Source organism: Grus americana, chromosome 2 (genome assembly GCF_028858705.1).
Source record: "Grus americana isolate bGruAme1 chromosome 2, bGruAme1.mat, whole genome shotgun sequence".
In the NCBI taxonomy this organism is placed as follows: domain Eukaryota; kingdom Metazoa; phylum Chordata; class Aves; order Gruiformes; family Gruidae; genus Grus; species Grus americana.
The window spans coordinates 116,117,240-116,131,569 of record NC_072853.1 but is presented as its reverse complement, the minus strand read 5'-3'; the positions used below and the strand labels follow the sequence as shown (position 1 = coordinate 116,131,569).

The window sequence follows — 14,330 nt, the reverse complement described above, 5'->3', positions numbered from 1 at the left end:
ATTTTAGAAAGAGCCACGTGTCTGCTATGACAGAGCAAAAGGGTGGGAAGGCCAGGAAAAATAAGCAAAGAGTTGAGTGGAAAGTTGATGATGCCAAGAAAACTCAAACATAGAAAAACTTGGGAGCAGAAACATATAAAGAGAAATGAAGAGTGAGCAGGGTCAAAGAAAAGCCTGAGACAGCAATGAAGAGCACCTGGGAGGGAAGGAATACGTACGGTGAAGAAAGAACTTCCAGGGAAAAAAAAATAACAAGGGGACAGAGAGGAAAGAGTGAAATGGATGTTTGGAGAGGTTGCAGTTAATGAAGAGGTTATACTCTGCTATATTTAATCAACATTATCAGAAAGTGGTAATTGCATTAACATATGACTATTGGATGAGCCGCTGTCTTGACCACTGTTGTGTGCTGAGCAGAAAAGCACAGGTAGGAGGAGGACAGGTTTTGCTGTAGCTGGCTCTTGCCTGACAGTTGTGTTGTATGTTCACCACCCTTAGAAGAACAGTAATTCCAGCTGTCAGCGTAGGAGCTATGGTAATTGTTGCCGTGAGGTACTGAAGATGACCGCTCTGGAAAAGTCGTGAAAGAACACTGCACGTCTCGAGGGTCCATGTTACACGGCACCTCTGGGTGACTTGGACCTTTTAACCTCTGAACCCAGAGAAATGTTTAGGGTCGAGTTGCAGGTCTCTCGTCAGCTGAGAGCCGGGCGCTGCCCACGGCCCTGCTGAGCTTTCCGGCCCGGGGCAGAGGCCGCGGGGGTGTTACCACATCGCTGGCACACGGATAAAGCAAACCCACCTCTTAAGTACAAAACACGGAGGGTCAGGGGGTGCTTTCTGTGGCCGGGAAGCCGCTGGGACACGGCAGCACCACAGCCAAGTAACCTTCTGGCAGTTAAAATTTGAGGGTGGGAGGACTCCAGAGATCTGTCTTTCGGGGGCACGTTGGACCGGGATGGTACTTACAAAGCAAAGTGGCTTCGGAAGGGCAAGGGAAAGGCAACGAAACACCGGAGGAGGTCACGAGGAGAGGGAACGGGAGGCCACGGCAGCGCAAGGCCAGGGGCAGCCCCTCCCGGCGGGAGAACCGCGGCCGTCCCTCAGAGGGGGAGTGAGCGGGAAGAGCCCCGCTCCCGCTCGCTCCTCCCCTGAGCGCGGGCCCTGGGGAAGGCCGCGGAACCGGCGGGAATCCCGCGCGCGGGGCAGGCAGCACGTGTGGCGCGGGGGAGGGGAAGGGAGCAACGGCTCCGCGCGACCGCTGGGCTCCGGGGCGGCGCGTGCGTGAGGAGCGGGGCGGAGCGGGGGAGGGTGGCGCTGGGAGCCGTTACCCGCCCCGCCGGGGAGCACCGCCCCCGCCCCCACGTGGCCAACCGGGCGGAGCAGGCGGCGGCGGCAGTGGCGGCGCAACCCGGCGGAGTAACAACCGGCCGCCCCCTCGCCCGGTTACTACGAGCCCGCCGGTTCCGCTTCTGTCCCGTGGCCTCCGGGCCCCGCCCGGGGGTGGGGGAACCTCCTCGCTGAGGACCGCCCCCTCCCCTCCCCTCTCCTCCCCTCTGGCGCGGCACCCCCGGCCCCGGCGGGGACTATGCGGAGATGGTCGTCCCGACCCGAGGCAGGAACAAAGAGTCGCCGCCGCTCAAACCCGGGCAACAGCAGCACCAGTCGCCGGGCGCCAGCCCCAGGAGCGGCCGTGGGCGCCCGCCGCACTCGCCCGGCAGGCAGGTCCCCGGCGGGGCCCGCGCCATGCGGAAGGGAGGCGGCGGCCGGCGGGGAGCCAGGAGCGACCCCCAAAGACCCTGCAGGGAGGGGCCCGCGGCTGAGGGGGAGCGGGACGTGCTGGGCCGCGGCCCCCTGAGGTTCCTGCGCGTCTGCAGAGACCGGCTCCGAGGTGAGGTGGGGGCTGAGAGGGGAGAGCCGCCCCGCTCCCTCTGCCCCCGCTCGGCTGGGGGGGAAGCAGCCCTTCCGCCCGGGGGAAGTGGGATGGGGCTCGGTCTCGCCTCCCTCCTCTTTCCGGGTGTCGGTAGACTTGCCCGGAACGGGCAGCGGCACGGTGCGAAAGCCCCCTTCGCACGGGGTGGCTTTTCGCTACCGCCTGGGGACGGGGAGCGCCGGGACGTCCTTCCTCGGGAAGGCGATCCGGGGGCGGGGGAGGTAGCGGAGCGCCTTGGCCATGAAGCGGGTACCCCTGTGGCCTCACGGCGTCCCCCCACCGGAGGGAGGTGGGAGGGTTGTGTGCGGCACTGCCTGGGGCAGCGGCTGGCGGCCGGTTGCTCTCCCGCTCTCCCCGTGCCCGTCCTCCAGCCTGGCACAACGGGAGGAGGTTAAAAAAACAAACAAGAAAAGCTGACGGGAGCCACACTGGTATCGGCGAGAATCGGGGCCGAGGGGCATGAAAAGGGCTTTTTACCACTTTAGCATCCTTTGAGGGAGAAATGTGCTGTTTGTGTAACTAACTCTTGTTAAAACAGCCTCTTTCATCGTGTTGACTAGCTCATCTTACAGCGTTGGCATGACCGGCTTATTTCTTGATAACGCTTTGCTGAAAGGATGGAGGGTTGCTTATTCTTTAAAAGTCTGACTTTCAGTTTGAGCAAATTTGTCAATAACGTGTCTACATAAAGTCCTCTTCTGAGAAGTTATTTTGTAGAAGTTATTTCAGGAATTAAAAACGTGATGATTCCTGTAGCTGCCTTAGTAGTCTATCTATGATGTTTAAAGCTTTTACATGTAGTTACTAACTTGCTGTATGAAATGTCTTTAAGCATTTTTGAAGTCAAGATTTTTACAGAAAACTAATGCTGCAGAGTTCAAATGGATTTTCTTTTACAGAGGCTGTTCTTAATTGATGCTTAAGGTACTCGTTTTCTTTTGACAGTGTTTGTTGATGACAGAAAGGCCTTCATTGTAAAAGCTGATAGCAAGATATGGCTCACTTTGCTTCTGGGTAAGTAGAAGGAATATGTCAGGGGAAAACACTGTTCTTACCTGTCTTTCTCGGGAATTCTAAACTGTATCAAAATATATTTGGAAATATAGCTTGGAAAAACAAATAAGCATAGCTTATGTTGTAAAGGGAGAGGAAATAACTTCCTACCTGGTAACTTTTGTAAAGCTGTTATTGTAGCAGTTGATGTGGTATCAGAAAATCTGTAGGAAAAGAATTGTCCAGATATTTATGTATCTCTCTTATCCAGTCATTAATTTCTAGGGGGGGAAAAAGCAACTCTTAGTAAGTAATGTAATCAAAACAGCTTGTTTTGGAAGGATTGTGGCTAAAAGAACAACTGTAGGGGGATATAAATTCAGATGTTATTATCTTTGGGAATATTTTTGAGTAAATAATAAAATGATTAATGGCCAAAGTCTTGGAAAAAGCACCTAAAGTATTTTCAAAATTAAATAAATAAATCCCTAAAGTTAACAAATATTAAATAATAGCATATTTGTCAGATGTGCAGTTAGATGTACTCTTAAAGGTATTATATTAAAAGACTGTCAGAGTATTCCAAAGATGCTGGTACTATTAATCATCCTACCAGTAGTCCTTGTTGCCAAAGGGAGTTTCTTCAATTTGATGAATGACATTGCAAAGTAGTAGCAGAGAAACAACCCTTAGTTTACAAACTAACTGATGAATAAACTGTTCCTGAATTGTTTTGCTTACCTCTGTTTATTCAGCATTTCCTAGACTAGTAGTTACTTAAATGAAATAGAAATGTTAAACTGATGGTCAAAATTGAAAAATGCCTGCCTTTGAAATTGGAGAGCAGATTAGATAGAGAGCTTTGTAATTTCTGGAGTTTGAATTTGGCTGTGAAACTCAGATAGCCAATTAAATACTTCAGGGAGATATTTATATTTTTAATAGGAGTAAACCCTTAATAGCATACGATATTTGCAGTAGCGAAGAATGTATATATACTAAATATGACATAGTGTATTTTAGTTAGTTTTAGTGGTATTTGAATTTCTGTTGTTGTTTTGCTTGAGCTTTAAGGTCCAGATTTTAAAAACAGAAGCTCCCACAGTTGGAGCTAGTTTTGTTGTAGAGTGTGGATTTTTTTCTCTTGAGAATTATTTCCAATTTACATGCAACAATAAAGTTGTCAGATTTTCAAGGACATTCTTATACAACACTTTGCTCTATTATGTTGGGTATTTTTTAAAATGACCATTGAATTGAGGCCTTATTCTTGAAGACATCCTTTCTACATTGCACAGACTCTCACAATGAAACATCTTGACTAAGCTGCAGAAGTAGTCAATGATTGCACATTCCTTAGTGTTCCCAGTTCTGCTGTATTCCTACCTAGTCACTTTGGGGACACTTGCAAAGTATTAATCGGTTTCTAGTACGTTTTACGTCCTGTTGCATTACGTTATCTCAGCATTTGTTGTTCTTTTGGTAAATGAGTTCTGTATGTTATGGCTTTATTCTTCAGTAGTTAATTTCCAGAATTAGAATGCTTTTTATATGCCATTCATATTGCTTTTCTTAGAACAGAACACTGGCAAAAATAGGAAATCGGAAGAATAAACTATCAGATTTTACATAATAGCCCTAGTCTGCAAAAAATCTGATCATATGCTTTGCTTTTAGGGATTCTTAGATTGGGTGAGAAAATGGCATCTGCATGTTCAGGTACACGGTAGCTGTTTAAGTCTTTGCAGCATGAGGACTCTAGTATTCTTCTCCTTAATTCCCTCCCCAGTAAGGACATTAATGGGATCAAAGGATGGTAATTTTAGGAGAGCTGATCTGCATGGTTTCCATCAGAAACTAGCTTAATGTAAGGCTGGATGCAGTCTGTTGAAAAATGCTGATTTGGACTCATAGTGGAAGTCTGTGAATTAACCGCATTGTCTCTTGAAATATAAGTAATTACATGAATTGCTGTGCAATTATAAAAGGTCTTAGTTTTATACTTGTAATAGAGCGATAGTGAAGTTTTATAAAAATGTATATAAAATTCTCCAAAATAACTGAATGTATTTACACTTAATACATTTACTGAAGGGAAGAATCAGATTTAAATATATTGTTGTCTCTATGAAAAAAGTAGTATTTTGAATCTGAAATGTAATTTCGATATCAATAGATAATTTATTTGCAACAACAAAATACTGCATATACAGCTTATTTGGAACCACGTGAATTTGAGATCATGAACAGTAGCTAATATGCATTTATTTTGACTTTACTGTATATTCTTATCTAACAAATAATCTGTCTTAAAATTGGTATTTTTTATAGTTGAGATGTGTATATGTAAATGCATTTCAGCATCTAATCTTTTTGGGAATCTTAGAAATGTTGCTGAGAAATGAAATAATGCCTTGTGCAAATGTGAGACTCAGTAAGTAATAACTAAGAAAGGTATGGACTGCTCTGTTTCTGTCCATATAATTACTGCAAAATGTGGTTTTTTTAATGGAATATGGTTTGCTGTGTTGCTGATACAGCTAATGTGCTTACCTGGAATTCCATATCATATCCATATCTGCTTTTCTGAAAGAGGAATTTTGCAGCTCTCCATGAGAACTAACGTAAATGTCCTTAATACAAAAAAACCCCAAATCTGTAGCTCCTGAAACTTTCCTAAGACATTAAATTCCACTTAATGTGAACTATACTGAGCAATTCTTTGGTGAATTTTTCTTATAGAAAGTATGTGTAAAAATGTAAAGTTTTAAATGAAAGCTTGTGGTATTCATTTTCTAACTGAAATCCAGGCTTCTCTTCGAGAAAACTACTTCAGTGACTGAAGCGGAGCTGAAAAACTCTTAAGGAAGTTTCAGTGTGGTATTGTACAACCTCAACTACTATGTGAAGTATGTAACGACATAAATGTTAGCTTGTACAGGCAGGAAACGTTTTTTTCTCCCTTAGGTAATGGGGTTTTTTCTTTTCTGTCTTACCCAGTTTATCTTGCACATCTTTTGTATACAAAACTTTACATTTATGAACCTCAATTTTAATATTAGTTTGTTACATTATAACCTGCAGTGACAATGATAACAAGTATTGCCAGCAGCAGCATTGTGGTGACAACGATAACAAGTAATGCCAGCAGCAGCACTTCCAGGCTCTGTGTTGGAGGAACATGTGGTTTGGGAATATATACTAGGGCATGAAGCGTACATTCAGTTCACTCCCCTTCCACGTAAATTCAGTGGTTTTGCAAAGGTGTTTCTCTTTCTTTTGTCCCTGCTGCTTTTCAGAAACGCCACCATACACATGTAACATGCAGTCTGAACACACGTGCGTTTGCTAACTCTCTGACTATATTCTGCATCAATGTGCAAGCATTTGATGTAAGTTTTACCTACGTGCTAGCAACTTGACCCATTCCATGTGGTCAGAGAGGGCCGTGCCTGGGTGCCTGTAAGCTGTAGGTGTGTGCACAGATCAGCACCCTGGAGAGGGACAGGGTGCTCAGCACCTTTCCGGCTCCAGCTGGATGTAAGCAGGGAGGGTGGTTGTCCTTTCGACTTTCTGCCTATGTGAATAAGAGGGCTCTTCGTTAACCATAAAGATTTTCTTGGATTGAAGGCAACCAGTCTACTTGATCTTTCTATGTCAGAGAGCCACTGTGTGCCTAGAGGGCAACCAAGACACCTTCAGTCTAGAAGGAGCAGCACTGTGGTCACTCTAAATGCCTACTCTTTATCCCTCACTCATGCTGGCTTTGCTTCCACAGTGAGCTCTGGGTGTGTTGTGAATGCTGCCCAAGCAAAATGGAGTGGCATCTGCTGTCTGTGGATCTTGACATGCTAAAGAAGTCAGAGACCTAGACTGTTTACCCACCACTTTATCATCATTTGTCTTTTCCCTTTGTCCCTCAAATTACCTCCCTTGTTCTGTGCCTATATGACAACAGTGCAGATAGTCTCTGAATGGACAAATGGAATGTTATTACATGGAGAGTCTACCTTTTTTAGCAACTATAGTCTTGGTTAGATTTATGTGGGCTGTCACGGTCTGTTTGGATTTCTCAAATTTACAGGACTATGTACTCTGTAAATTAAACTTTATTTTATGAGCTCATTAGGAAAGAAAACAAACACAACAAACAAGGGCTCAGTTCACTTTGTACCGACTAGTCTAACATGGGAATTCACTAAATTCATCACTTAAGGCATGAGATTTCTAACTCGCAAGTTCTCTAATTCGCAGCTCCTAACTTGTAACTCCTAACTTGTACATCTATGAGCAAAATAGTGAGGTAGCCAATGGTGGGAGTGCTCATGCTTCCTCTTCCATCATGATGCAGGTGTACCCTGTATCACACTGGGAAGCATGAAAGCCTCAGCAGTCCAGCTGCTGCTGAATCTGTTTTAAAAACTTTATGGATAAGCTGATGTATTTGTACCTTCCAGCTTGCAAGTTGGGTCTATACCATTTCCATGAGTTAGCAGATTCTGAAGACAATCAATATGCAAGGATTATGGCTGCAGAAGACAGCAAGCTGCAGGTGATAATAGCTGCATAATGACCTTTAGCCCTTTCCACCGACTCCTGCCAATGTGTTCCCCTTGCTATGACCTAACAGTGCTGCTTCTAGCATACATCAGGCCCTAGTATGAGCTGTGTGTTAGCCAAAATCTGAGGAGGAGTTGCGTGAACAGTCACAATAGGTATCTTAAAATGTTGAAAATATTTATGCTTATTTTAAAAAAATGGTTATAATTCAGTTTTGCTATTGATAGCTGAAATGGGTGCATTAGATTCTGATGGATCAGCTTGACTGATGCAGGATATACGTGAGAACATTGCCTACTGCTGAATACCATCAGCATAATTTCAGATTTTCAAAGAGCTGGCCATAAAAGTTAATTCAAATTTTCCTATTCATCTGTTTCTCTGGAGGCTGAGTACCTTTTGTGCACCTCTAAAGTAGTACTGTAATTAAAGAACATGATTTCATGTTCAATGATTTAAATATTTGAGTAACTTGACACTTTTTGTTTCCTTTGCAGCTGTTTTTGCAGGAGTCCTACATTGGTAAGGTTAAATTTATTGCTTGAGAGTAATATGATATTTAAAAATAATAAAAATATCATTTTGACTTATATTTAAACAAGCTATTGGAATAATTTATATTTAGATTTTTCCTCTCAAAACCAAATTTTTGTCTCTAAGATGAATAATTCTGTTCTTATGAAGCTGATGTGAAAGGTTTCTTAAGCCTGTTCAGTGAAGAGTGAAGCTTGCCTTCCAGGTGGAAAATTGTTGCTTAGCTATACAAATTCAGGTGCATTTCCACTAACAGACCTTTTCACCCTCAATGGGTTTTGAAAGTCCAGGTAAATCCTTTTAACTTTCTCCTATGTTCTGCTTATTTGGATTCTGCTTTAATTTCTTAGGTATTTTTATCACCTTTTCTCTAACCTTTTCAGAGAAGTCTGACCAATGTTTTCTTTGTGTACAGAAGAACGGTCTTACAACTACTCTTTGTCAATGTAATCCTTGTGTTTCAGGTTCCATCCTAATCCTCACCCTTTCTTTTTGTGGTATAGACTTGAAATAGAATGTCTTCTACAGTGATTTTCACCAGCTGCTTTTGCAGAGATAAAAAGTAACAGCTTCTGCCACTGTTTTTGTTTCTTGGCTCAAAAAGAACTATTGATTTTTGGTAGTTTGTTTCTTGCAAATTCCTATTCAAAAGCAGAATCACGTGCACTGCTCTGTTTCTTTTTCCATCCTTTCTGGAGGTGAAGCTCCTCTTGGAAACTGCAAGTTTTACCTCCAAAATTATTTGCGTTTTTCCTGGCTATTTTTTTCCCTATAGCTGCACCTTTATTTCAATATACTTTTTGATAGTAAGCACATCTATATATAATGGCAGATAACTGTGTTAAAATACAAGTAGTGTATGATTTTTCCACGAAAATCTTCCCTGGCTTGTATGTGCACCGTTATTTTCACCAGTTTTTAATCTGTGATTCTTTTAATTTGTCAGATATTTGAATTTTCTTTCCTAATATGTAGACTTGGTAGCCTTAAAGTTTTGATCCTTATGTGTCTGCACTGAAGTTAAAATGCATTAAGGTATTATAGCGAATTATGTCATACAATTTAACAAATGCTCTATGGATTCATGTTTTTTCCATTTAAAATAGTCTGAATAGAGGAAAATGTTGGTATACCATATGAGTAAAATAAAATAGCAGTTTGTAAGTAAACTTTGGGTCTTCATTGAATGTTTTGCCAGCTGTTCCTTGGTATGTATGACTTAGTACAGGTTCTAAAACTCTTTATTCAGTTTTAATTATTATTATTTCTTAACAGGTGTCACATAACAACTCTTTTTGAAAATGACCGTCATTTTTCTCACCTGTCAACGCTAGAAAGAGAAATGGCTTTTCGCACAGAAATGGTTAGATTATATTTCAATAAAAATTCAGTGATTGGAAAACTTCTGTAATCTTGTGATAGTGGGCTTTCCAAAATTTCTTAATACCTTCTGGATAAGTAAACATACTGATATCTTGCAACTAACATGCATTAGACTTTTACACGCAGAGCTTTTTGTGTCTTGCAGCTGATCACTATGAATGTATCTCTTCACAGTTCACTTAAAATACAATTTAAAAATACGATTCTAGAGGACCTAAAATATAAAACTACAAGAACCTTTTACCATACTTTCAATTACAATCTCGTTATGCATCTTTTTTTAAAAATATTTTTTTAATTAATAAATGTTTGCGTACATATACACCTTTTGGCTGCTTTAATTTTGAGAGTAGTGAAATACTATGCTAGTGCATAGTTACCAGCCCAAATGAGAGATTTCCAGATGTCCTGTGAAACAAGGTTGAAGGAAACCCATGTTGCCTGTTTCAGTGGCACTAATAGAAGAAATTTGAAAAACTGGATAGTCATCTTGCATAGTTTTGTCCTATTTGTTATATTAGAAGATTTGATTTAAAAATGAAGCTTGTATATGGCAGTTCATGAAGCAACAGTGACCTTTTTAATCATAAATAATGACTCTGCTCTCCTGTAGGGTCTTTATTATTCCTACTTCAAGATCATTATTGAGGCACCATCGTTTTGGAATGGAGTATGGGCAATTATGAATGACAGACTAACTGAATATCCTTTAGTGATTAACACCTTACAAAGGTTCAATCTTTACCCAGAGGTGAGCTATGTTTTAAAAATAATACCTTCTGATAAATCTTTGATTTCTTTAGATTTGACTATGAAAGTGTGAGAAATGTTACTCTGGAAAATGTGGTTGTAAAGATATAGTGACAAATGAATTGTTGCTTAAATACCTTATTTTAGTCCCAGATTTAAAATGAGAAAGTTATTTCGTACATTGTGATCAATTCTCAGACTTCAAGTACATCAAATCAAATGTGAATATTCTCTAGATCTTAGTATTTCATGCTCTGAAGTTGCAATCCAATTCTGTACTTCTTGTCATCTTTTATTCTTTTCACTGACAGCAAGTAAATTGCAGACGTTGTGTACTTCAGGAAGTATGATATGGGAAGTATCAGTAGTATGTGACAATAATGTCTGCAGTGATACAGCTACTGAGAGGTTATTTTTACTTGCGTTTTGTGTAGGACAATGTACTAACGAATCATGACAGTTCACTGTGGCCCTAAAATCCATGAATGGTAATAGCTTGCTTACATGTTGCAGAAGAAATTCCTTTGTAGAATACTGACTGTGGTTGTCTTGTACGTACTTGATGTTAGACTTGTTACCTGATTAGATTATGCTCCTACTCTGCTTTTTTGTCACTAAAAAGAACATGTCTTTAAGTACAGAAATGTTTGGTTTTCTCTCTCTCACGTTTTTGCCAGTGTCTCTCAAACATTTTGCAAAGGGAAAACTCCTTTGGTTAATGTATGTTTCGGTAACTCCAAGTGTCAGCAACAGTTTATTTTTTGGAGAACCAAGGACTAATAATGACTGTAATTGTTGGATACTAGCATTTATACTCATTTACCTGCTCTGTCGTAGCAGAGCTGCTTTATGGAACTACATGTGTTAAGAGTTCTCGGCATGCATGTATCTATACAACTCGCATGTAGTGGTTTCGTTTCTTAATTTCTTGCTCCAAATGCTATAGATGAGTGCTTTTTGTTACCCTCTTACTGATTTTGGGTTTTTTGGGGGTTTGGTGGCTTTGTTTTTTTAACTCCAAAGGGATTGCAGTTCAGTTCTAGAAATGCAACGTTAGGAGCGTGTGCCTTACTTAAATACTATAAAGATATTTTCTTTAGCTAAGAGATTTATTGACTTCAGCTGTAGTCTGACTTGCAAAAATCAAAGGTGACGGGTTAAGCGAATTTGCTCTTAGAGAATCATCAGTATCATCAGGAAAGATGACTTAAGTAAACTGGATGATGAAATCAAAACAAGAGTAATCAGATATAGTAGATGACTTCTGTAAGAACATTAGGTAGATTACTCTGCAAAATGTGTAGGCTTGTCTGTTCATTCACAGTTTTCTAGGATCTTACTGGCTCATAGAACTTGGTGCTAAGGTATGAATTCATTCATCTTTTCTGTGCCTGTGTGGGCATGCAAAGCATACAGTCTACTCCTTTCAGTCATTTACTGCTTGGTGTTTAGCCATCCTGTAAATAGTTGGGGTTTTTAAAGTGTATTTCTTGAATAATCTTGTTTTCACATAACTGCATCTATAAAACTGTCAATAGGTGCAACTTTACATTTGAAGTATGTTCTCCAAATTTATCTAATTTTACTTAAGATTATACTGGGGCTGGGTGGTGGGAAGATGCTTGTGGATTTATTTGTTGGCAGTGAAATTTTTTCTTCTGATACTCAATATCCAGTTGTGTTTTCTGAAAGTGTTTCATTTCCTCTTTCAGCCCAATAGTAGCATTAAGGCTGAATTCTAATAAAATTTTTGTTTGTTTAGTGGATTTAAAAATTAATTGCATCAAAAATAGCCTTGAAATGCAGTTACTAAACAGGATGTTAAACCCATTAAGAAAAGTAGAACAATTCACCTTCATGTGCAGCTGGTACTAGTCATGAAAACTTCAAAAGAAAGAAAAAAAACAGGTAAAGAGAGTCTATAGAAATCATTACATCGTCTGTGTAAATTGTAAATATAAGTAGGAAAAAAAAATCAGAAGCAGCAAGTCAGTCTTTGTAGTTGTACAACATTATAGTCCCAATAAAGTCTTGATTTTCCAGGTATTTACTGCATAGTCAGGCTGTTCCAGTAGTTGTGGTGTTTTCATCTGTGATCCCTGACGCAAAATGGCAGAGAGATAATGTGTTAAGTTTACACTCTGGCTGTTCATCGTTACAGAACAGTTGATACTTCTCTGTGTGGCAGCGATGATGAAAATTTGAGTTGGAGTGATGAGTGGTGGGCATTAAAGTGCTTACTCAAAGGCAACTAGTAAAAGAGATTGACTTCTCTGTATGTTCTTTTACAGCAAAGAACTGGCCCAGCCCACACAGATCTCCTGAGTCTGACAGCCAGTCCTCTGGTTTTTAAGTTTTTGCCTGTACTGCCTGATCTGATATGGGACAGTCGAAATGCTGAAAATGCCATTATGCTCTAATTGACCCTGCAATTTAGTACTACCGATTTGAACTGTTTCATGTAAAGTAGCTTTTGGCAAAAATTGTTTGTGTTTTGCATGAAATACCTAACCTGGTACCTTTTTAGGGAGTATTCATGTGTGGTAACATCTGCAGCAGGCAAACACTTGTGACGTAAAAAGGTTAAGTGGATAAATCAATAACATTTTTTTGTGCAACATTAGTTCAGCAAGAATGTTTTATGTGCTTAGGCTAATGTCAGCTTCAGGGCTGGTGATGCAAATATGCTAGATAGATGTCTGTAAGCTGCCATATGCATTCTTTTGGCAGCGTGCAAACCACATTCAGGTGATAAGAGGAAAGATGTGAATTTAGTTCCCTGGTCCTATTGCTGCCTATTTGGAGATGGGGCAAGTGTCTGGTTCATGTATGCACGCATGCACAGTAAGACGTGCCAGGGCACAGGTGTTCGGAAAGTCTCCAGGAATTCAGGATAGTGTACTATGCAGGACAGAATATTGAGGCAGGGAGTCTTGGTCTAGAAAGATGTAGTTGTATTTTAAAGGTGTGAGATTTACATTGTGAGAGTGTGAAGGCCACAGATGAAGAGACCCACGATGATTGGAGCCCTGGTATTAAAAATTAATGAATTACAGAATCACAGAGCAATTGAGGTTGGAAAGAATGTCTGAAGATCATCTAGTCTCAACACTCTGCTTGAAGCAGGGTGAAGTAGCGCAGGTTGTTCAAGGCCATCTCCAGTTTCGTTTTGAAGATCTCCACCTCTGGGCAATGTGTTCCAATGTTTGACCATCCTCAAAGTAAAAGATTTTTTTCATATGAATTTCCTGTATTTCAATTTGTACTTCTTGTCAACCGAAAAGAGTCTGTCTCAGTTATCTTTACTTTCTGTCATTCTTGTCTTGGGCAGCCCAGAGCTGGACTCAGCACTGGAGGTAGGTCTTAGCAGTGCGGAGTAGAGGGAAAGAATCCGCCTCTCTTGTCCTGGTGACACTGAGACAAGGATACATACATCTGGCTTTCTTTGCAACGGGCTTATCGCTGGTTCAAATACCACTTGTCCACCAGGACTCACACATCCTTTTCTGCAAAACTGCTTTCTAGCTGGCCAACTCCAGTCTGTACTGGTGCATGGTGGTGCTCCTCTCCAGTGCAGGACTTTGCATTTCTCTTTTGTGAGATTCCTGTTGGCCCGTTTATCTAGCCTGTTGAGAGCCTTCCAAAGGGCAACACAAGCATCACCCTCTCCTTCTGATTTTGTACTGTGTGCAGACTTGCTGAGGATGTTCTCTTATGTCATCATCTAGTCTGAATAAAGACATAGAACGGAAGGGACACCAGATAAAAAAAAAAAATACATCACTGTCCCCTCATCTACCAAGACAGTAATTTTGGAAGGTTGTGAAGTTGGGCAGGTGTGATTTCCCCTTTTTAAATCCATGCTAACTGCTTCCAATCCATTTTTTTGTCCTTAGTATGGTTGGAAGTGGTTTCCAGGCATATTTACTCCATCATGTTCTCAGAGATCGAGGTGTAATTTCCTGTGTTTCCTTCTTGCCCTTCTTGGAGATAGAAGTGACATAAGGAGTTTTATTAATTGTATGAGGAAAGAAAAGAGGGAATCATCCTTCTTGTACATGTCTTCTGTGACCCAGGGCTGAGACAGCTAATACTGCAGTGGTGAAACATATTTTCAGTCTGGAAACCCCTGGGTTATAACTTTCAAAGCAGCTCAACTGGAATGGTCACATTACTC

The 14,330-nt window shown here is 41.1% G+C and overlaps 1 protein-coding gene across 2 annotated transcripts in view; it reads left to right on the top strand.

Moving 5' to 3' along the window:
* Window positions 1–1,381: 1,381 nt before the first annotated feature.
* The window catches only part of DPY19L1 (dpy-19 like C-mannosyltransferase 1), a 50,536-nt gene continuing 37,587 nt past the window's right edge, over window positions 1,382–14,330 (top strand). The window contains exons 1-5 of one of the 2 annotated variants that reach the window (XM_054816812.1): window positions 1,382–1,891; window positions 2,879–2,947; window positions 7,984–8,008; window positions 9,296–9,383; window positions 10,017–10,154. In XM_054816812.1, the coding sequence (XP_054672787.1) occupies window positions 1,597–1,891; window positions 2,879–2,947; window positions 7,984–8,008; window positions 9,296–9,383; window positions 10,017–10,154 (615 nt within the window). In that variant the 5' untranslated portion in view covers window positions 1,382–1,596. Of the gene's footprint in view, window positions 1,892–2,878; window positions 2,948–5,778; window positions 7,479–7,983; window positions 8,009–9,295; window positions 9,384–10,016; window positions 10,155–14,330 lie in introns of those variants that run through there. The other variant, XM_054816813.1, reaches the window with a different exon arrangement.